Below are 24,306 nucleotides of genomic sequence, written 5' to 3' on the forward strand. Positions count from 1 at the left end.
AGCCTCCTTGCCTTTCTGCAGCTGCTGAGGCTGGGCCATGTCCATGCTGTGCTTACCAGAGGGGTTGTCTGGTGTTTGCTGTCCTTCAGGCCCTCTGCCCACCTCCCCTGAGCCCATGCTCCAGCTCTGGCTGCCCAGCCGTTCCTTCCTCCTCCCCCTCCTTCTTCACTAACCTTGGTGTCTGCAGGGTTGTTTCTCTCATGTTATTTTTCCTCACTCCCCTCTCACAGAACTGCTGTGCAGCATTTCTGGCTTCAGGGCCCATCCGTGCCCTGCAGCAGGGCCACTGGAGCCGTCTGAAACACAGGGCAGCCATGGCATCTCCTCAGAGGAGCCCCACTGCCTCCAGCTGCTGCTGCCTGTGTGCTTGCACCCAATCCATAAGGTAAGCCATATTTTGTGACATGAATAATAGTCCTGAGAATTTTCAATATCTTTTCAGACTCGAGATTTCAGATGGGAATTCCTGACGAGGAATTAACCAGTCAGACTCACATTTATTATATATAGGCTTAGTACTGGCATCAGTCAGCAGAACCCACGTATCTCCTCCTTTGCTCATACTGACATTGTAGACAAAATTTTGTTGGACTGTTCCCTATTGGTTGCCTTCCTTTGTTACAGGGATTGCTGATCACATAGTAGCCCACTGGCTATCAACAGGTCTTCTTCATAATAATGAAACATGTGCTCTCCAAAATGTCAGCAGTATTTTTGGTGAGCTGAATCCTCACTGTAAGGTGGAGTAAGCTAAGGGCTGAAATCTCAAGGCTTCTGATAGCAAAAACAACAAGCAGGAACAGAATTGGGATAAAAAACAACAACAACAAACAGAATACACATCCCCCTGACCCCAGCAGTGACGCTGATGGAGGAGAAAAAGCATGGCACAAGTTCTTCCTGTCTTTATGCCACCAGTGGTCTCTCCGATGCAGGGTGATTCTGCCACAGGCAGTTGACAATTATGGAATTCACTGAGATTGCATAGCAAACGCTGCCATATGGCACATTGATATTTTGCCCTGAAGTTTTCATCTTTATATCAGGACAGCTTGACATGGGTGACAACCCTGCTGATTCCTAAAGTGGAGTGCACACCCACATGAATAAACTTAACACATGGCTCACAATGGTAAGTGGAACTGTCAGATGACCCAGTAATGCAGTACTTGTTTTTCTTTTGGGTTGATGGAAAAAGCATTAAACAGATTTGCCTGTCCTTTTACATGACAAGTGTTTTGGGAGGTAGACATTTCTGGTAGATAAAGCAAGGTCATGCCACATTGCATCAATTTTCTGCTACTGTAGTATTCTCCAACGCTGGATACCAACTGCTTTTTGGATGAGAGCATAACAGAATCTTGGTGAACAGTTGGAGAATAATCAGAAAAGAAACAGTGAGGGTGGATGTCCTAAATGCCATATTACTTACAAATATTTGTCTGGTATAAATAGGACTGTGCACGGATCTGTCATATGAATGCTAATGAATCTATAACCTTTTAACCTCATTATCTTGTGGCCAAGTTTAATGAATTAACTATATATTTTAGGAAATTATTAATTTTTAAAAAAAAACAAAAAAAACAAAAACAACAACAAAAAAAAAACCACCAACTTTCAATATACTTCCAGACCTCTGGCTTCTATGAATGCTTTTTTTTTTTTAATATATATTTTTTCAACATTTTGCTGATTCAGTAACATGTCAGGTTTCTTCTGCATTTTCTTTCTATACTGTATGTGCACTAACACTGTATCCTTATACAAAGAGTAGCCGAACAACCAAAGAGTAGCCGAACAACTTTGGGCTGGTCTCAGTGCCTCTAAGAGACAGTGGTCTTCAAAGATCTATGGATAAAAGTGTATGTTTCTTACTCAGAAACTCATAATTTATTTTAAGCATCAGATGAAGATGCTATCTCAAACAATATTTCTGAGATGATTTTTGGAAATATTTGGAATGTAGCAGGTTCAATGTGAACAGACTCAGACAGTAAGGTACCAAGGTAATCTGCACTTTCATAAACTTATTTTTAACAAATATTGACATATTTTTATTCTCAAATCCAGTAAATGATGATAAGTTTTGTTGTTGTTGTTGTTGTTGTTATTTTTTAATGAAAGCCTGAGTAGATGTCTTTCACTGTGCACATTGAGAAAAGGAGCCTTATTCTGTCTTCTCTATTAGTTCACATTAAATAAATGGCAGGCTGCTGTTTGGCCCCCATGAAACTGTCTCTTCTCCAGGCTGAGCAAGACCCCCTCCCTCACTGGTAAAAAAATATCATGGAAATGTCATTGAGTGTCTCAGAATTTTCTATGCTGTTGTTATATCATTCAGCAGCAGGATCTCTTTTTTCTTATCCTTTCTTCTGTTACCAGTAGACCTTTGGATCTCTTTCTTGTTGTCCTTGAGTTGCCTTGCTAGTTTCAGCTCCAGCTGTGGTTTAGGTTCCCTAATTCTGTCCCTATATGACTGGATGCCTTCTGGGTAGGTAGCTCACTTTCTGTACGTATCCTGTTCTGTTGAAGCTCAGTCAGGAATTCCCCACTTGTCCATTCTTCTGCTTGAGTTCCTGCACATTGGAAAGAACTGTGCTTTGAGTTATCCTTCAGGATAAATCAGCGGGCCCAAGATATATCAGTTTTCCCTTTGGTGCAGCCTCCAATGGGAGCTTGCAAAACAGGTCCCTGAACAAACCAGTCAGCTCAATGATGCCCAGGGTCATTATTCTGCTGCTTTCATTTCTCACTTCTCTTAGGATTATGAGCTCCATCATCTCACTGCCACTGTTGCAAAAGCTGTTTTTGATCTTTACATCCCAAACTACTTCTTGCTTATTCAGAAATAGAAAACCCAATAAATTATATCCCATATTTGGCTTGCCCTGTGCTTGTTTCAAAACACTGTCCCCAACACGGTCCAAAAATTTCCAGTCTTGTCACATTGTCTTTCCAGGAAATGTCAGGGTCATAACGTCACAGTGAGAAATAGGGCCTGTGTTCATGAGGCTTTTTTCCAGTTTCTTGAAGATGGCTTTGTAAACTTTTCTGGATAAAGGTGTCTACAGCAGTGCAATATCTCTTTAAATAGTTGCCTTCTCATCCTGCCCCACTGAGTTGAGCAGTACATCACCGTCTCACACTGCCGTAACCATATCTGCTTATACAATACTAATTTTATGTAGTGTTCTAAACAGTTTTTTTTTCACTGTCTTCTTTTAAGCCACCTTCACCTTAAGCCACTTTAATTGGAAATTCAACCTCTTTTCTTCCCACACAGTCTTCTTGCATATCCCTGCATGGAAAATCTTTCTCTGCTATGGAAAATCTTTATTTGCCACTGAAGTGGCTAAGATTTCATTCATATTAGACTGGAAGGTTGGAAAAAGAATAAAACAAGAAAATAAGAAGATTCTTTTACGTACTTGGCCTTTTCCCTTGACTCAATTAACTTTAACCTTCAGTGTTGAGAATTAATAATGTAAAAGACTCTTCCCACATTCAGAAGATTACAAATGTTTATATTATTTTCAATGCAATACTGAAAACCATTCAGTAATAGATAATTGATTAGTTATGCTAATCAATACAAGTAGCAAGAATGCAAGAAAAGAACGTTTGCTGATTAAAAGTAGAATTTTTGGAAAAGGGCATATCCAAACAAAGATTAAAGTTGGATGGTACCAGGTGGTGGTGGTTACATGTTAGTGAAATGAATGCCCTGCTGCTGTTGGTGTCATATCAGCATTTTCTACAAAGCTGTAATTGTATGGTTAAAGCTATTTGGCTAAATCAAGCAACAAACAGACTACATATGCAATATTTCTTTATTGAAGTAGATCTATCAGAATGACTGCTGCATTTTCTCTTGTTTTAAAATAAAATATTTGCTAAAATATTTCTGTGTAAATATATAAACATTAAATGCATAACTCTGGATGATTAATTTGAATACATCTATTTTAAACTAAATATTGGAAAGTTCTTACTTGGTCTGGTAAGTTTCTGAAATAGTAAGTCTGATTTTTGAGAGAAATGAAAGCTATGCCAGGGAAACATAACATAAACTGTCTTCATAAATTTTCTTTTCTTCTCTCACTAACATATCAGGATTTTTAAATTGGCCATCACACGGTAGAAATGATAATATTCACTAAACATGGTTAGCTGTCAAAAAAGAGAAAGCGTGTCCAACAGATCAAGTGTGAAAGTTTCAAACCCAGTTCATTAATGAATTAATAAGTTCATCACAGCTTTCCAATTTTACTTATTTCAATTAGACAAGTTTAACCTTTTTGCTTGTTTAATTCTTGGCTATATTTTATTGATTACAGGAATGGAATGTCTTTACCTTACTAGAGCATTAAAAATCTCTCCATTAGCATAAGACTGAACAAAACACAAAAGAATATGCACTAGTGATTAAATTACACAGTCAGTTGAAGGAGATTTGTTTTCAGTGGCACAATATATCAAATTAGTATGACTTTATAAGCATAAAATATATATCAAATACTAAATAAGTTATTTGGAAAACACATTGTTTTGTTTTGTTTTGTTTAGGAATGAGAAGTGTATTGCATAATCAGAAATGTCATTCTGCTAATATTAATCAGTTGTCTTTTCTAGTGTGTTCGCTTCTACAGTAGGCTCAAAGTATCATAAATGAAAAATGAAAACAGATAATTTCTTGTTGAAAAAGACTTTGATTTGTTAAGGCTATTATTATAAGTCAAAAACATAATTTAGAAAAATGGCATAGAAAATAAATTACCTGACATAAGTTTTCATTTTCTTATGCAAAACTATTGACCTTTGTTTATTTTTAGTTGCTCAGCATAAACCTGTACATGAAATGTTGTGACGCGTACTACAGAATTCTCTTATAATCAGAAATGGCACCACTTCAATGTTATTATTCTTTGGGGAAAATAATTTAATAAAAAAGCCATTTGCTACAAACATTTTAAGGGATTAAATCAGACAACAGCTTTCAAAGTCAGCATTTTTGCAGTAAAAGTATGGACTGGATCAATGACAAAACATATCTGATTGCAAACTGCTGGCATGATTATGACAATATAGTGAAAATAAACTATCTGTGGCTAGTTCTAGAACAAGAAGAGTGTCACTTGAATGTCAATTTGCTAAATAATATCATGTAGTCTAGTACTGGTGTTAAATATAGACTCATGAGGACAGAAAGCTCTGAAGACAGACAAACTGGCATCATTGCCAGATGGTCCACATGGAGGCATAGACGAGGATAAGAACCAACCAGGTAGTAGCACCTACCCTTGGGCATCACAGGGTCAGAGGAGGAAGATGCACTGTGAAGTTATGAGGTGAGTGTTACTGCCCTAGTTCTGCTAGCTGCTTTGATCGAAACTGTGATGCTGATCAGATAACTAAAAGATTATTTTATTGGGATCCAGGTCCAGTAACCTTATTACACTGGTATCACTGGATTTCAGTAGCCTTGCTTGAAGTCTGTTCACCATTGCCATGAATTTGATGAAACAGAATGTATATCGTATGAATGGGGTTAACAGCATTTTTCTTATAAAGTAAGAAAACTATACTAGCTTAAAGGATGTCAGGAAGGAAAGAATAAGAAAATCTATGACAGACTAGTTTTGTATGGCTTGTATGTGTACAAGAAATTTTTCAAAAGTTGGTATTCACTCAGGAATGTTTTAATTTAAATTTATGCTATTTGGTTTGAGCTCAGGCTCAAAATACAGAGAAACCATTTTCTTCAAACTGACAGTAAATTAATTTTGTATATGAAGTAAAAATTAATGAGCTATGTGAACCTTTCATGATAAATATGTTTTCTTAGATGTTTTCCATGTTTTTTTTTCTTCTTTATTATTATAACATTCTTGCAAGAGCATTAAGTTTCACTCTTTCTGAAACTTTTCAGAAAACATTCCCCTTTTAACAATAGATCTAAAAGACACTTCTATCATTAATCACAATTGTTTTTCCAAGGGTAAATCCAAGTAAACTGAATGCCATTCAATGAAATTAAAAATGTGTTTGGTTATGGGACATAATCCAGCATAAAATGGAACTCTAAGGCTATATAAAAAGCAAATATAAAACAAAGTAATCCCCACCTGGAATCTGTAAGTAACTTGCTGTTTTTCCCAAAGTTGTTCTTTTGAAACTAATAGATACAATAATTTTAATTTTATTTTACAAAACAGTTTAATCACTCCAGAGAAATCTGTGTTTTGGTTTGCATAAACTTTATACAGCTCCTACCTCAAAAGACTTTCATAAACATATCATAATGTAATGGGAAATCCCAGGAACACTAATGAGCAATAAGTTGGATGCCTAAAATTTGAAGTCCCTGCAAATGTAAAGATTAAATGTCTTAAGGATAAAGATTAAATTGGTTTTATTAAAAGTTCAAATCTGTCATTTTCTGTATCTTTGAAAAGTTCAGATGTACCTATATGCTTGTGATTATTTTATCAACTAGCTGCTTAGTTTCATCTACTTTTAGACATAAGGAAACAAAGTATAGTGCATGTAAATAAAAAAAAACAAACACCAATAATTAAAAAAAAAATCTGGAACCCGATAGGAAGAAAAGAATACCCACAGAAGCATGTATATATTGATATTACCAGAAATTAAGCCAAGCATTACTCTAACATTTTAAAAATATGGCGTGTTTTCTTTCAGTTCACACTTAGAGGAAATCCTTTATTTTCTGTGGAATTCAAATTCTACTTTACATTAAAAGAATGGTTTTGTGATTCTATACATATTCTGTGAAAAGGCATTTTCTGTGAAATCCATACAAGTTTAACACGGTTTTTATTATTTGTTTTTTAAAGGAAGAATATTTGCAAAGCAATACTTGGCACTTTTTGAGTAAAGGACATTCCCATAATTGTGTATGATAATGCAAGCCATGCAGCAGTGATGGAACAAAGCATAAGATAGATCCACATCACACACTTGAAGTGAAAATCACACAGATGCATATATTGTTCCATACCTGTATAAATTTCTGTAAAAATAGACAAAAACAGAAGTTGAAGATATTATTTGGGTGCATTTTTTTCTTGTAAAAAATGTTACAAGTTTCTAGCTAATAAACAATGAAGATGTAAATCTATATCCACATTTGTGCACTTCAGATTTCAGCATAAAATCATGCTTCATTCTTTCTCAGATAATAAAAACAAGAATGCTACGAAGCAAAACAATTACCAGAAATTTAATTCCTACTGACACATACATAAATGCTTTTCTTTACATTTTTTGCTATGTCAGAACTCAAATGAAATTACTGAAGAATATATAAAAGGATGCTAATATTAAACTCAGTTTTTCTTCATGGCCTAGTACCTGTGGAAATAGTTTTTGCATATACTACTGGCCATCTTTAGTTCAGGCAACCAAACCCTTCTGTGTTTCAAGATCCTGTATTCACTTGCTTAAAATTTGCCAGATTAGCCGGACATTATTTATAACATATGCCAGAATTATTATTTTCTTACTTTGATTTGTGTGTTGGCAGATGTTCGTATACCATATATAGGCTTGCCATGTAGAAACATAAAGCTGCAAACTTTTATTTCACCAACCAAAAAACCCACAAAGCTTGATAAACTTTTTCTGATTAACAGCAATACCCAAAGGTAGCCATGTTTTAAGCCTTTGAAAAACTGTGATTTGCACATACTTTCTGGGAAATAAGGGACAGATACATAGAGATTCTCATTTGCAATGAATATACCTTGTATCATCTACATAACTTAAATCTCCTCCCTGTCACCAAGGTACTCATACAACATCCTCACAACATGACTAATGAGATTCAAACCCCTGATCTGCTGTAGATGACTGGATTTACAGAGGCAGTATTCCCAGAGTACTCAGGGCTGTAAAGGCTTAGAAGATATTTCTTGTGCAATGGTGCATCCCAAGGTGCAAACTGAAAGCAGAGCTAAAATTACAACACTTACCTCACTGAATTTGTATGGACAGAGTTATCAACGAGGGCTTTTAGAGATGCTTTTGGGTTCTTGGCACTGCTCCAGGAGGTACTGGGTCTCCTGCTGATCTTATATTTGCCAGCCCCTTGTGGATGTCTAACATCCACCGCTGGAGTGTCTAAATTGGCTAAGCAAAAGACCTACTTCCTGATTTGTTTATTTTTGGAGACAGAAACGCCTGATTTTATGTATCTAGATGTCAAGTTTTAGAAACAATAGCAAGACTGGAAGAAATACCAGAAAAATTTCCAGAGAAGTTCTGCAGTGACTTCATATAGGAGAAACAGCAAGTTCCCATTCGTACGGTTTCCCACATCACGTAGCCTTTTTGATAAACCACGACAACCTTTTTCTTTATTGCTTGGAAGTAATACTTATTTTCTAGATCATATACCACGGACTTGGACACTGTGCTTCTCTATCCACAAAGAGCTCCAATATGATAAAAAGTGAATCACATAGCTCTCTGCACCATTTTATTTTTATTTTTTTTCCCTAAATAAAATTTTCTTTGGCTGCTCAGCATCAAGAGAGTGGCAAAAACAGATATGAACTGGTATTGAACAGGAGATATTCTTTTGTGGTATAACACAAATGTATATGCTAGAAGGAGCCACAGGTCTTTTTTTTTTTTTTCTTTTCTTTTTTTTCATGGGACTTGGCAAAGGAAAGACTGAGATTTGGCCTGTGAGCACTGAAAAAGTAATTGCTCCATTATATCTACTCTAGCCTTCATGAGCACTTACATTTCTTACTTATTATCTGCTTTGTAATTAGCTGTTCCCATAATAGAGTGTCCTGTGCTGAAAACTCCATTATTACTCTTGCTTTTCAACAGACTTAAGCATTTTTTTTTCTGCTGAGTTGCCTTTCTCACTAGTTTACTTTCTTTTGCAACATGTTTAATGGCCAATTACCATTTTTGCTTTAATCTTAATTGCAACACATTTGGAGACATGTGTCATTAAGACTGCAACAAATAAGTAGACATTTCCTCAGAACTGAATTTCAATTTTCCTCTACAATTACATATATTTGATTAAAAAGGTCATACCTATTATCAGCATCTAGACCAAACACACACAGTGCATTTTTAAATGAGTCATGTAGTCATTTGGATCAGAGGATAATTCTCTTTGCTCTATTAAAAACATACTAAGGAGCTTTTTGCTTTGTTTTATTTTGTTTCATTTTATTATTATTCTTTTTTGTTAAGGAAAAAAGAAATATTAATGTCAACTATTACGGGGTATTACATATCAAATATACAATCTTAACCTGAAAGGGGCATTTTTATAGTTTCTTCCTTGCTGAGATTTCCTTGCAAATAGAAGGCTGGCTTAGTATATGGACCCCAGAAATGTTGGCAAAGTTGTTTGGGTCACCTTTTCCTTAAATCCCAGTGTAGAAAATGGGGGAAATTTGCAATTTTGTTGTGGGAATGCAAGATCTGTTCTCAGCTTCCAAACCTGTGTAAGAATAAAGTGCTCTGTTGAGACTGATATTATTTTCTGTAAAAATTAGCTAGTCTGAAAGCTATAGTGGGGTCACCTTTTGCATGCTAAGGATGTTGAAAAGACACATGCCTGATACAGGGTATTCCCTCTGTGCTACACTTTCAGCAAAGACTGATGTCTAATAGTTATGACCAACTACATTGATGTGGCTGTGTAATACTTTAAAATGTTGGCAGTTCAAAGCTGGGAGCAGTGAACTTGCATTTATATCTATGGACCTAGCTGTTAGAAGGATATTTGAATTTGCTGCAAGGTTCTTGTAGAACACCAAAACCACTTAGGGCACCAGTGTATCTGAATATGGATGAAATGGCTAATGACTGGGCTGAAGCATCTGGAGGTACCTTGAAAGTAAATACGTCTAGGCTGGAGCGATGGGCTGAGGTCAACTGCATGAAGTTCAACAAGGCCAAGTGCCGGGTCCTGCACCTGGGGCACAACAACCCCAAGCAGAGCTACAGGCTGGGAGATGAGTGGCTGGAAAGCTGCCTGGCCGAGAAGGACCTGGGAGTATTGGTTGATAGTCGGCTGAATATGAGCCAGCAGTGTGCTCAGGTGGCCAAGAAGGCCAACGGCATCCTGGCCTGTATAAGAAGCAGTGTGGCCAGCAGGTCTAGGGAAGTGATTGTGCCCCTGTACTCGGCTCTGGTGAGGCCGCACCTCGAGTACTGTGTTCAGTTTTGGGCCCCTCGCTACAGGAAGGACGTGGACGTGCTCGAGCGAGTCCAGAGAAGGGCAACGAAGCTGGTGAGGGGTCTGGAGAACAAGTCTTACGAGGAATGGGTGAGGGAGCTGGGGTTGTTCAGCCTGGAGAAGAGGAGGCTCAGGGGCGACTTTATCGCTCTCTAGAGGTACCTTAAAGGAGGCTGTAGAGAGGTGGGGGTTGGTCTGTTCTCCCACGTGCCTGGTGACAGGACGAGGGGGAATGGGCTAAAGTTGTGCCAGGGGAGCTTTAGGTTGGATATTAGGAAGAACTTCTTTACCGAAGGGGTTGTTAGGCATTGGAATGGGCTGCCCAGGGAGGTGGTTGAGTCTCCATCCCTGGAGGTCTTTAAAAGACGTTTAGATGTAGCCCTTAGTGATATGGTTTAGTGGAGGACTTGTTAGTGTTAGGGCAGAGGTTGGACTAGATGATCTTGGAGGTCTCTTCCAACCTAGACGATTCTGTGATTCTGTGATTCTGTGATTCTGTAATACTAGAACAATTCAACAGGATAAGAAAGATTCACCTACTATGTAATAGGCCCATTTTACCAAGAAATAGTAAATCAATGTTTACCAGTGGAGCATCTGACAACCTCTTCTGCTTGAATATCTTTGAACTATCGATGAACTGTGAGCATTCCTCCCCTCTCCTTCATACAGCTGAGTAAGATCTAGGTAAAATCTATATACTGATGTGCCTCTCAAGCTTTAAGATATGAGAAGACTTTAAAATTATGAAAGCAAAATAAAGCTGCAAGAATCCAAAAAGACGGTTCTGATTTTGCCAGCACAGATGGAAGAGTATAATGGGAATGTTTCAGCCATATAACAAAATAAATAGCTTAAGACAACAAAGATACTTTGCTAACTTACAATGGAGACCAGCAAAGGACCATAAAAAATGGTAGTTTTGAGGTTTGGAAAAATATTGTTCAATTCCTTAGCATAAGAGAATGAGGAGTCTTTCTCTTTTTCACTGAAAATTAAAGGACATGTTGATTTGAAAATATGATTTTTATTAGCTTGTGCTTCATATACTAATATACTAGTAATATACTAATAAACTACTAATATACATATACTAGCTTGTGCTACATAAATTAAATACTTTCAGGTCTGCATTTAACATGCTTCCACATGTAGATACAATTATAATATAGATAGATATTTTATATACAGATAGAATATGACAATGGTAGCTATATAATTTACTAGTTGCACTATTCTTGAATCGTGTTTGAATTTTTAATGGAACAAAACAGTATTTTCTTATAGAGACATGGGAGCTTTTACTCTACCTTCCATGAGACCATTAGTACCCTTAAATGAGATGCAGCCTCACAATGTTTCTCACACACTCTGCTCCCTTCTGAAGCACTTAATATCAATTCTATAATAACTGTGATTCTATTATAGAAAGGCTACAATTGTACAATCAATATCATAATAGAAAAGTTATTATAGTAACTCCCTAGCTAGGATACTATAATGGAAACAAGCTCATAAGAGGACTGAGAGGCCTGCTTAACACTGTGATAGATAAATTACTGCCAAAGACTATCAGTGATAAAGTATTGGCCAGAACTGTAGTTAAATACACTTCTGAGCTATCTGTCTCCTGTTGCTAACATTAAAATCTTTGATTTGTCCTGCAGCTAAATCAAGTTTATCTTTCTACCTGCTCCCAGTTCCAATAGTAGAGGATGCAGCACAAAAACAGCTTATCTTGTTTCTTAACTTCAGCATAACTTCAGAATGCCCTTCAAAAAAACCCTCCTATATACATGACTAAGTGTTGTACCTCAGATATGACAGAAAATGGGTGGGAGAGGAGACATTGTACAAATATTTGCAGGGACTAATATATTAGAACTGAGCAGAAGCAGCTATACCAGATATGTACTTAGGTTAAATCTCTGTATGAAAAGAACATTATACTACAGTAGATGTGAGTGGCAGTGCGGTAAACAGCCCTCCAGGATGTTCTGTCATATCTGGAATTTCTATATTTCTTCAGTTTTCTTTTGAAAAATGCATATAGATGGACTGCTAGTAGCCTCAAGCTGTGTTCAGCAGAACATTTGGGAAACATGAAACATAGCAATTTCAGTGGCAGTAATTCCAATGAAATATTAGAATATATAGAAAGATCAGTGATCTACACGAGCTGTGGGAAAATCCTCTGCCAGGTGAACATTGATGGAGAGGAGTGTATTAGTTCTGTCCCTGTTACAGTTACAGCAACTTCTCCAGTGCTGACCATGCATTGATTTTACCACAGAACTTGGGTTTTCCAAAGTGGTTTGTGACCACAGGAAAACATCCTGCTCACATCAGGCTTGTACAGTTAATTTGCACAGCCTGGACTGTCAGACGTTTGAAGAAAATTCCAGATATGTACCACTGCCCAAGCATCATCGTTCTTAAAATATTTGGATGTCTTCCAGTGTTCTATAGAAGCGAGTGGAATGAGCTAAAATATTTTGTCAAAGTAGACAAATCCATGCTTTAAAAAGCATGCTTTAAAAAATATATATATATATTATATAGTATATATATATAGTATAGTATGCAATAGTATTTTAATGAATTTTATGATGAATTTTCATACTCACCTGAGACTAATGTGAAATTCATTAAAATCTGAAAGTGTATATTCAGGTTATCAAAAAAGTTTGCAGCACAGAAATGAGAAGTAGATATACTTGCCCTCAGAAGAATAGGAAACGGAAAGAAAGCAATAATAATAATAATAATAATAAAAAAATCTGTTCTCTTTTTAGCAAGAAGAAATGAAGTGAAAGAAAAAGAAAAGAGGAAAAATAAAAACTTTCTTCTTGCAATTTATCATAGTCTTTTTTTTCACAATGAACAAGTAAGGTTAGTAAGGGAAATCAGGGAGAAATAAATGTATGCAAACCACTATCTATAGATTGAATCCATTTCTATATTAATCTGAAAGGCTACCTTCTGTATGAGTGCACCTGGAATGTCCAAATCATGCTCTGAATTCCTTAATTCTATGTTCTGTATAGTAGAGGGTTGCTGAACACATTCTGAAGTGGTATATGTTCTTCTCTATAGTGCTGCATACCCTTTAAATCTGATTTTGTGACTGAAGAACAAAATTTTTACAATGTATTGGGTATATACAACTTCAAGTTTCTTTCCAAGTAAATGACAGTATTCATAACACAGCATGTATGCTTTGAGAAAACACTGAGAAAAACAGATCAAGAACTTCTGTGAAAATATTCAAAACTAGAACAGATATTGCTATATTACTTTTATTGTGTATTTGCTTTCTTAATAAAACAATTCTGTAACCTGTAATTAGTACACACAAAGCTATTCATCACAGAAACCTGAATATTTCCACACAACTAGAAAACATAGTTTAACTTTCCATTATTTATATTGGCTTACTGTGAGTCAGTTAAAGACTACTTCTACACCTGTTTAATACTAAATAAACGTGGTAGGAGAATGAGGTAGAGTTTTCTTATGAATCTAAATCTGATTTTATTTATATCATCATAAAACTGGGTAATATCAGTGTAAGAATTTGATTTGAAATGATGCTGAGTAAGCCTGTAAAGAACTAAACAGTCTCAAAAATCCTTTTTTTCAACAATCCTATGGATTCTAAGCATCTTGTACCACGAGTGTTATGTTTTCAGAGGATCTCAGTTACCATTAATGTAAACCCCTTGCCAGGGGAGTTTAACCTTACCAATGAAAGCATTAGAAAATGTGAGCTTCTTGAAGGGTGATTACAGAAACGGTGACTTTCTGAAATTTTAATCATTTACTTAAATATCTAAATGAATACTGAAGTCTCCTGAAAATCTGTCTCCTTGTGAAGCAAACACTTAAGACAACCACTATTTGTAACCACGTGTGAAAATGGTTCCACATCTTCCTATGCAGAGACAATTCTGAAACTGCACTACACAATTACTTGCTATTTTACTAGATTTTATTCAGCAGAACATAAATTAAAACTAATAAAAATGACAAACTAGACTTTGACCATTAACTAAAATAATAAGAACAAACATTAGAGCTCCCTCTCTCTCATGAATGATGAATTTAATGCAACCATCTCCCCTAAAGGGGAAAAACCCTGCTGTCTCAACATACCAAGAAAATTGTCTTTTAATGATTATTCTGGAATCCTAAGTATGTATCATTATATTGAACTGCAGGAGGAAAAATGTGTTTATATTTAATTTATAAATCAACAAATGCCTTTAATGGAAATTATCAGTTAAACTAGATTTGCTCAAGAACACTGCACAATTTGTTATTTTAAATTATTTTAGCAGTGCATGTTTAAAATTACCACCCCCACCCCCCTCCCACCCCCAATTTCTATGAAAAAGGCCACAATAAAGCTTGCATTTTAAGTATTTCTTTAAGGCATCAACAGAAATAACCACACATGATTTATGGATTCCAAGATAACTATAAATTGTTTTCTGAGAATGAAAACATAATTTAGAGAATGTCATGACCAATCAAATTAGAGAGAAAAATGTTTAGAACAGTTGTGATGGTTGTTCTATGGACGTATGCCTCACATTTTGTAAATAATCTTATTTGTTAACAAACTGATTTTATAGTATCCATTTTGATTAATAATTAAACAGTTCTAGTAGATGTATAAATAAAGTTTACTTCACATTACTTGCAGCCTAGGGCATAATTGGCTGGTCACTTTAAGAGCTTCACTTGAGAAAATGAAGGACTAATAATGCTGTAGGAAGAGTGAAATGAGTTCAGACAATTGACAGAAATGCTTTCTAAAGTTAATTATGTTTGCTTTCCCTTCTCCCTTGGTGTTCATTACCTTTAAATGGAGCCACACATTGGCAGAAGTAATTACCAGGTTGGTCAATGCAGGTGGCTCCATTCTTGCAGGGAAATGAAGCACACTCATCTATATCTGTTTCGCATCTTGCACCTTTGAAAAGACAAAAGATTTGAACATTAAGTGAGACAATCGGCTGCCAATTTCTAATTCATTTGCACCACAAGGATCTCAAGTAACTTGTGAGAAGAAACTGATATAAATCAGCTAAATAAAGATCCATACATACAAATGTCAGCATCCATTTAATTCTTCTCACTACAAATATATCACAACTTATTTCTGAGTTGCTAAATGGTAACTAATCTTCCTGATATACAGACTAATTTATCTTGTGGTGTTTAGTTTACAGATGGAGTCAGTGTTCCAGTTTGTTGGGATGCAAATGAAACATTAGACCAGGGCAGATAAGGCAGATAAGAAATGAGAAGGAAATACAAGCAAATTAGCCAATGATATCTTAATGAATGCTTTGTGGTCTACCTCTTTGCAGAAAACACGATTGACTGCTGACAGGACTCACCAGTAAAGCCAGGTAGACAGATACATTCATAGCCACCAATAAGGTCTTCACATGTTGCATTATGAAGACATGGAGAAGAGTGACATTCATTTATATTTGTTTCACAGGTTGTGCCTATAAATATACAGTCAGGAATAGAGAAGAAGTTATTGTATAACATATAATAAAATAACAATTATTTTAATTGAATATAACTCACATAGTGAAATATATTTGACAGCCTTCAAGATTTGTAGCCTTCATATTCAGATTTGGTCACTGAAGACAGTATGTTGAGAATTTTAATGTTTAAGCTATTCACTCATTTTCCAAAAATATGAAAAGCACAGTCTTAGCAGTCACTGAATACATTTCTTAGGCCTAAAGCAGGTAATTTCCATATTATATCAATATAGAAGAATAGAAAGCAAATTATATTAAATATAATAAACGGCATTGCAATGACATGAGAGGAAATCTTCCATGTGTAAGTACAGAAGATATACTTTCGGGAAATGGAAGACATGTAATGTAGAGAACATGTAATGTAGAGAACACCATTTAGTCTAGACTATAGCTAACATAACATAGTTTCTTAGGATACACAAAGACTATCAAGAATATATCACATAATAAGTGAATTCACTAATAATTTTTTATCATTTGAAGATTTGAAGAATAAATGAAAAATTACAGCAAATTGCAAGATTTGGGAAGTTCAAAGAATTTTTATAAACAAAAATTCAGGCTATAGTTGATCTGAATATAACTAGCAGTAGAGATGTAGTAATTTGCCCTGTGACATTTGAATTGTACATTGCTTTGAATTTCAATGATAACAAGTCAATGTTGTTTAAAAGATGATGCACTAAAAAAAAAAAAAAGGATGCACTTTAAATTCCTAATCTGAGCTGGAAGCAAAGAATAACTGCAGATAGTTATCAAAGTGATTACATTTCTCATATGAATCGTAAAAATGTGCCAAGAACAAAACCTTTCCCACATAGCTTTTTTCTCTGATTCTATTATATTAAATCTGCCAACAGTTTAAAGAGCTTATAGAAAACAATATATGCTATTTGCAAAATTTCATTGAACCCAGCTGATCTATTTTCAACAGCTAAGCAACCAGCCAACAGAAAACACCTATTTCCATACTGTCACGAAAACAAGGTAAATAACTTTTGTTAAGATGTGCTTACATCTTAAAGACTGTAGTCTTTTTTTTCTATAATATTCTTTTTCATTCATTTCTTGTTGAGAACTGATGTACCTAATTTACTTGTTTAGAACTTTAGATGACACTAAAATAAGTCTGCATGTATCTCATCTGATACGTTAAAAAATTGGTGTAAAACTCACAGTAAACATTTGTGAAATAATAGTTCTGTGGATTTTTAATACCTTGAAATCCGTCCTGACAGACACAACTGAAGGCATTCAGATGATCAACACAAGTGGCTCCACTGTGACAGGGATCACTAAGACACTCGTCCACCTCAATCTCACAGTTATTACCTGGAAACACGAAGGATTCGCTTTATTAGGAGCATGCCACTGGTGAGTCACCAGTTGTGAGAAGCAACAACAAAATGAAATAACTGAGATTAGTTACATACAACTTTTACCAATGATCCAAAAATTGCCCTCAGGGAATTTATTTCTCAACAATGCTAAACAAAGACATGATGGGAAATTTATAGATTCATTTATAGACCTACTCAAATATTTGCATGTTGTCATATTTTAAGGGCAATAAAGTTTTGAGTTTTCCTGAAACATCATGGAAGTGTAAGTTGGTTTCTAACACCATATATCAGAGTCTTTTTTTTATAATATTCTTTTTCGTCTATTTATTAAGTTATGCATTTTTTATGAAGATTTCCATGGGAAATATAATGAAAGGGAGAAATTATAGATACTGATTTCTTGTTGAGACCTGATGTACCTAATATTTTTCCGGCCTGCAAGGTAGAAAAAGCTCAGAAAATATTTATTTGCAAATTATATATGACATCCAAATAGATGATAATAGCTAAAAAGTTCATGATTATTTCTGAAGGGTTTTGTGTTTTATTTGCCCATGGAAAAAGTATAAACTAAAAATACTAATCTAATATTATGTAGATGTGAGTATAAGACTTCAAAACAAAACAAAAGAAAACAAAACAACAACAAAATGTTTCAATTAAATAAGATGCCATCACAACTTTATTATAAATAACACAGGACAATTTTATTTAATATTTTGATAATAAAATGAACCAACCATACATAGCAGCAAGATACAGTATTTTGTTATGTTACAGACAGTAATACTGCTGTTATTAAATTACAGGTTGTTTCATCTAAATGGATGCCTACATTAGGATGCAGAGCAGCAATTTAAGAGGTATGGTGGACATAACTGAGTCTACTCGAGACCTGAATCCCTCTATTTGCCTGTGTCCTCCTTGACTACAGAGACTCTAGAGTCAGCCTGTTTCTGATTTAAAAGCCAAGTCAAAGTCCCTGCAGTCCAGATGAATCTGGACTGCAGGGACTTTGACTTGGCTTTTAAATCCAGATGAATCTGGACTGCAGAGCTGATCTACTGAACAGGGAAATCCTGCTGTGTTTGATCTGAGTCTCTGTCTAGAAATGTTCTTTTTTGTTCGTTTGCTTTCCAATGCAATCTGGAATTATAAAGACAATATGCTGACATATCCAAACTGCTTTTGATTTAGTCGTACCCAGTACTGATGACAATGACCAGCAGGATAGATTTAAACATGAGTAGTTAAGCCTGCCCAGAATTTTGCATGGATATTTGACAGCTGAGGTCCTTGTTACTGCAGCTTTGTTGTTACAGGAAGCACAAACAGATAAATTAAGGCCAGCTTGCATATGGCTACAGGAGCTGCAATCATATCAGCATAAGTCAGACACCCTGTCTAAAGTAGCATAAAGTAAGAGTGTCTGAAAGAGTCCCTCATAGTTAGTAATTTTTACAATGGAATACTCATGTGCTGGAAAACAAAAACTGCTTCTGCCTGACTCAGAAACACTGCTAAATTATATCAATTACTACTTTTGAATAACGTTGTTTTCTGTGGTTTAAGACTGACTTAAACAGATGTTAAACAGTATTTTCTATTGAACCCACCTATAAAACCAGGTGCACAGAAACAAAGATAGCCATCAAATATGTCTTTACAGATGCTGGAGGCTCCACATGGTTGTGACAAGCAGGCAGTAATATTTGCTTCACAAAACTGACCAGTAAAACCTGATGAAAAATAAAGCAGAAGACATAAAGACTTTATTATGAGAGTTAGTACAAGAAAACAGGCAAGTGAGAGATAAATTTTGTTAAGTACTTTTGTATTCTTTTATTTCAAAAGTTTGTTTAGAACAGAGAAAAATATCCCAATTTCTTTGAAAGCTTGTTTCGTATACAAACTGATTCTAAATTAAACAAAATAACTCTATGATAAAGCCATACTAGAAATGATCAAAACCATTTATTATACAACAGGCCTTGAAGAGAATTTGACAGAATGACAATTTTTTAAAGTAGTTTTATACACATATTTCTAGTTTTATTGAAATAGTGGTAAGCACACTGTTGATGAATGCTTTCTCATTTTTAGCGTAGCACTCTGTACTGTCTTTAAGAAAAAGTGAAAAAAGAAAATTGTCCTAATAAGAAACCTAATTTTGTGAAACACTGAATATCCTAGTTTCTTGTTGAGAGCTACATAGGCACAACATTTAAAAAAGAAAACCAAAGATAAAATTTGAATCAAAATCTTACACTTAGGGTATTGGCACATTGGCAATGGTATTAGAGTTTCTGAAGCCGTCAGCCAGGAAGAAAATCAGAGATGGCTGAGAGATGACAGTATCTTTATTTTAGAATGTTCTCAATAAATAGTTGAAAGTTAATACACTTTCACTGAGAAATGTTTTCAATTATAGATAATTTTGAAGTAGTTGATATAAATCAATTAAAATATCAAGCATTATGTGTGGAGCTAGGATCCAGGTGCTCGGTATAAATGCCAAATTTCAAACTTCAGACATTTTTGTTGTAACTTATGGCAGAAAAAAAATACTATCTGTGAATAAAAGAAGTGTAAGTTTTCTGTTTTCTTATTAACAGAACACTGAAAAAAGTTTCTAAAGGTTTTTAGATTCTTGAAAAAATAATGTTTCAGCAAAGATCAAAAGAGACTGGACCTATTTATTATAATTTAACAATTATAGCATAAAAAGCCACTAAAGACTTAAACCAGGGATTTGGTTCAGTGAGCTAAATATAATTAATTCAAATGTCTTGCAAGCTTGGATACCAAGTCTGGTTGAAAACCTGAACTTCACATTTCATTTTAAAATAGATTTATGATTGAATGTCCTGCTTCAGTAGCATAGGTTTTGCAAGAAAAGATTCTAGTGTGCCAGTGAGTTGCCCTGTATCTAACCTTGAGTTCATCAACATTTTACACAACAATGAGAAAAAGAGAGAGTCTTTGGTCAAAGGCATTGAAACAAATCTGTATTCCTACAGTACACTGTGTTAGCTTAAAATCTCAAAATAACCTTTTTTTTTTTTTTATTTAATAAGTGCAGATGCAGAGGAATCATATAATCATAGAATGGTTTGGGTTGGGTTGGAAGGGACATTAAAGGTCACCTAGTTCCACCCCCCTGCCATGGGCAGGGACACCTCCCACCAGAGCAGGTTGCCCAAAGCCCCATCCAGCCTGGCCTTGAACACCTCCAGGAATGGAGCATCCACAGCTTCTCTGGGCAACCTGTGCCAGTGTCTCACCACCTTCAGAGTAAGGAACTTCTTCCTAATATCTAATCTAAATCTATCCTTTTTAATTTAAAGCCATTACTCCTTGTCCTGTCAATACACCCCTGGATGAAGAGTCCCTCCCCAGCTTTCCTATAGACCCCCTTTAGGTACATGGAAGGCCACAAGAAGGTCTCCCTGGAACCTTCTCTTCTCCAGGCTGAACAGCCACAGCACTCAGCCTGTCTTCATAGGAGAGGTGCTCCAGCCCCTTCATCATCTCTGTAGCCCTCCTCTGGACTCGCTCTAATAGGTCCATTTCCTTCTTGTGCTGGACATGTCCCAGAACTGAACACAGCCCTCCAGGTTGGGTCTCACAAGAGCAGAGCAGAGGGTGAGAATCACCTCCCTTGACCTGCTGGCCACGCTTCTTTTGATGAAGCCCAGGATAAGGTTGGCTTTCTGGGCTACAAGTACACATTGCCGACTCATATCAAACTTCTCATCAATCAACACCTCAAGGTCCTTCTCATCAGGACTGATTTCAATCCATTCTCAACCCAGCCTGTATTTTGTAATAAATTATTACAAAATCCTAGAAGTTCAGTCGCTTGGGCCTAGTTTAGTGTAGTCTTCAAATTAAAACATATGTAAACCATGTCCTTAGGGCACTACTGAAGAGCTCCCAATCTAGAAGAATTTTTAGTTGTTGAACAGCTGGTTAGATGAGGTAAGACAGCAACTTCTGACCATCAGGGTAAATTGCTGAAACATACTGCACTTCAGAAATCCTGGCTTGTATAACAAGCCTTAGAGGCATAAATACAAGACAATGCATATTAAAACTGCCCTACACATTCAGTCATTTTGATTTTTAAATCAGTAGATGCAGAAAGGTGTCTTCAAGCTATGTTTCTGCTCCATCCAAAACACCAGCTGTGCAGTGTCCTCATAAAGCTGAAATTTTCCTCCCTGTTAATTGCTATTAAAAATTTAAGTATCTCTCTCAATTTTGCCTTTGTAAATAAATGTTAACGTCTGCTTATTGAACTACTACATAAAACATCAAAATTAAGATAAAGAAGTAAAATTGAAACAATCAGTAATGGTAATAGTTATGCACATATGTATGCACAACTGTTGTATGTGGTTAAGTGAGATTGACATCAAATTGGAGACAATGTAGAAAAGCTAATGTGTTTTCTTTTACTTGAGAAATTAAATATTCATAATAACTTTAAAGATTGGAAAAAAGGATCATAACCTATGTATGCTTTCATTTCTGTGTTTTGAATCCATTAGCAGTGTTGTTGCATTGACAAATATATCTGAAGTTCATATACCAAGTTGAAAAACAAGGGGTGGTGGTTTCAGGGCCAAATTTTAATATTAAAAATATGGTTTTGTATAAAGTTTCTCAGCAAAACAGATTCAGTAGTATTACTTAAGAATATACAATTTCCTATCAAAATAAATGAGTGTCTTTTTCTAATACAGTTTCTTAAAAGATACCTCATGAATTTAGACAATGGAAATTTAGCAGCAAACTATTTGAAATATATATATTTTTGCAGATATGCTGCTTTTACATTCTTCAGACCTTTCTTTCTGACAAACCCAAATGTCTCATGACAAAAGTGATTTTTAGCAGTCAGACTGTGACATGTAAACTCTCTGGGGAGATCGCAGCATTGTGATCCATTCTGACATAGTCCAGCCACATTTACGAAAATTTCACTATGTGGTTCCTTATATTATGGATGGCAGGTACATCTGAAGCTGTTAGCTAGAACCTCACATTAAGGGTTATGGTCAGGGCCAGCAGGATTTGGCGTGCATTCATTCACTCTTATTGAACAAGTATTACTTGTGGTGAAAAAGTTTTATGATTATGGTTAAAATTATACTGGGGAAAAAAATTAAAGACTGGCAGGGACAAATGTCAGAATTTGTTTAATTATTTAAAACCCAAACAATATTTTCACTGTTATTAAGATCCTTACACACTAATGGGTTGCTAATTTCACTTTACTTACAGTCTTACACTGGATATTAATAACATACAAGCCATTTTATTTTTTTTATTATTATTTTTTGAGATAGAAGTGATTGATACTGTTTTTGTCATGCAATACCTATCATAATTTTGCTGGGGTCCTCTAGAATTTCAAATATAAAAATGGTACATGTTGCTAAAATTATACAAAATGTAAAAAGTTCATAGCTACTATTAGCATAGGTGAACAAAATAGAGAAGAAGTAATAAAAAGGAAAAATCACCTCTGGATGGAAAACAGAAAAAAAAATGCTGCCATTACCTCAGAAAATACAACAGTACTGTACTATGATCATCATTCTTTCCATCATTTATCGGCAGTCCTGGCTATCGGGGGAGGTCCCGGTTGACTGGCGGCTAGCCAATGTGACGCCTATCTATAAGAAGGGCCGCAGGGCAGACCCGGGGAACTATAGGCCTGTCAGTTTGACCTCAGTGCCGGGGAAGCTCATGGAGCAGATTATCTTGAGGGTCATCACGCGGCACTTGCAGGGCAAGCAGGCGATCAGGCCCAGTCAGCATGGGTTTATGAAAGGCAGGTCCTGCTTGACGAACCTGATCTCCTTCTATGACCAAGTGACGCGCTTGGTGGATGAGGGAAAGGCTGTGGACGTGGTCTACCTTGACCTCAGTAAGGCTTTTGACACCGTTCCCCACAACATTCTCCTCGAGAAACTGGCTGCTCGGGGCTTGGACTGGCGTACGCTTCGCTGGGTTAGAAACTGGCTGGATGGCCGGGCCCAGAGAGTTGTGGTGAATGGAGTCAAATCTGGTTGGAGGCCGGTCACTAGTGGAGTCCCCCAGGGCTCGGTACTGGGGCCGGTCCTCTTTAATATCTTTATCGATGATCTGGATGAGGGCGTCCAGTGCACCCTCAGTAAGTTTGCAGATGACACCAAGCTAAGTGCGTGTGTCGATCTGCTCGAGGGCAGGAAGGCTCTGCAGGAGGATCTGGATAGGCTGGAGCGATGGGCTGGGGTCAACTGCATGAAGTTCAACAAGGCCAAGTGCTGGGTCCTGCACCTGGGCTGCAACAACCCCAAGCAGAGCTACAGGCTGGGAGATGAGTGGCTGGAAAGCTGCCTGGCCGAGAAGGACCTGGGAGTATTGGTGGATAGTCGGCTGAATATGAGCCAGCAGTGTGCTCAGGTGGCCAAGAAGGCCAACGGCATCCTGGCCTGTATAAGAAGCAGTGTGGCCAGCAGGTCGAGGGAAGTGATTGTCCCCCTGTACTCGGCTCTGGTGAGGCCGCACCTCGAGTACTGTGTTCAGTTTTGGGCCCCTCGCTACAGGAAGGACATGGACGTGCTCGAGCGAGTCCAGAGAAGGGCGACCAAGCTGGTGAGGGGTCTGGAGAACAAGTCTTACGAGGAGCGGCTGAGGGAGCTGGGCTTGTTCAGCCTGGAGAAGAGGAGGCTCAGGGGAGACCTCATCGCTCTCTACAGTTACCTGAAAGGAGGCTGTAGAGAGGTGGGGGTTGGTCTATTCTCCCACGTGCCTGGTGACAGGACGAGGGGGAATGGGCTAAAGTTGCGACAGGGGAGTTTTAGGTTGGATGTTAGGAAGTACTTCTTTACCGAAAGGGTTATTAAGCATTGGAACGGGCTGCCCAGGGAGGTGGTGGAGTCACCATCCCTGGAGGTCTTTAAAAGACGTTTAGATGTAGAGCTTAGGGATATGGTTTAGTGGAGTACTTAGTGTTAGGTCGGAGGTTGGACTCGATGATCTTGAGGTCTCTTCCAACCTAGAGAAATCTGTGAATCTGTGAATCTGCACTAATAAATACATGCTATTGGTGTGTTGGACTAACCAGTTGCAGCTATAAAAGACACAGTGTAAGATGTAA

The 24,306-nt window shown here is 36.6% G+C and overlaps 1 protein-coding gene across 1 annotated transcript in view; it reads right to left on the minus strand.

Annotated features, from left to right (window-relative positions):
* EYS (eyes shut homolog) overlaps positions 1-24,306 on the minus strand; it is an 855,622-nt gene that overhangs the window by 566,275 nt on the left and 265,041 nt on the right. The window contains exons 15-18 of the mRNA XM_083831800.1: positions 18,770-18,892; positions 17,029-17,142; positions 15,646-15,759; positions 15,102-15,215 (exon numbers count right to left, since the gene is read on the minus strand). Coding sequence (XP_083687926.1) covers positions 15,102-15,215; positions 15,646-15,759; positions 17,029-17,142; positions 18,770-18,892 — 465 coding nt within the window. The remainder of the gene's footprint in view (positions 1-15,101; positions 15,216-15,645; positions 15,760-17,028; positions 17,143-18,769; positions 18,893-24,306) is intronic.

Source organism: Anser anser (genome assembly GCF_964211835.1).
Source record: "Anser anser genome assembly, chromosome: 3".
NCBI classification, from domain to species: domain Eukaryota; kingdom Metazoa; phylum Chordata; class Aves; order Anseriformes; family Anatidae; genus Anser; species Anser anser.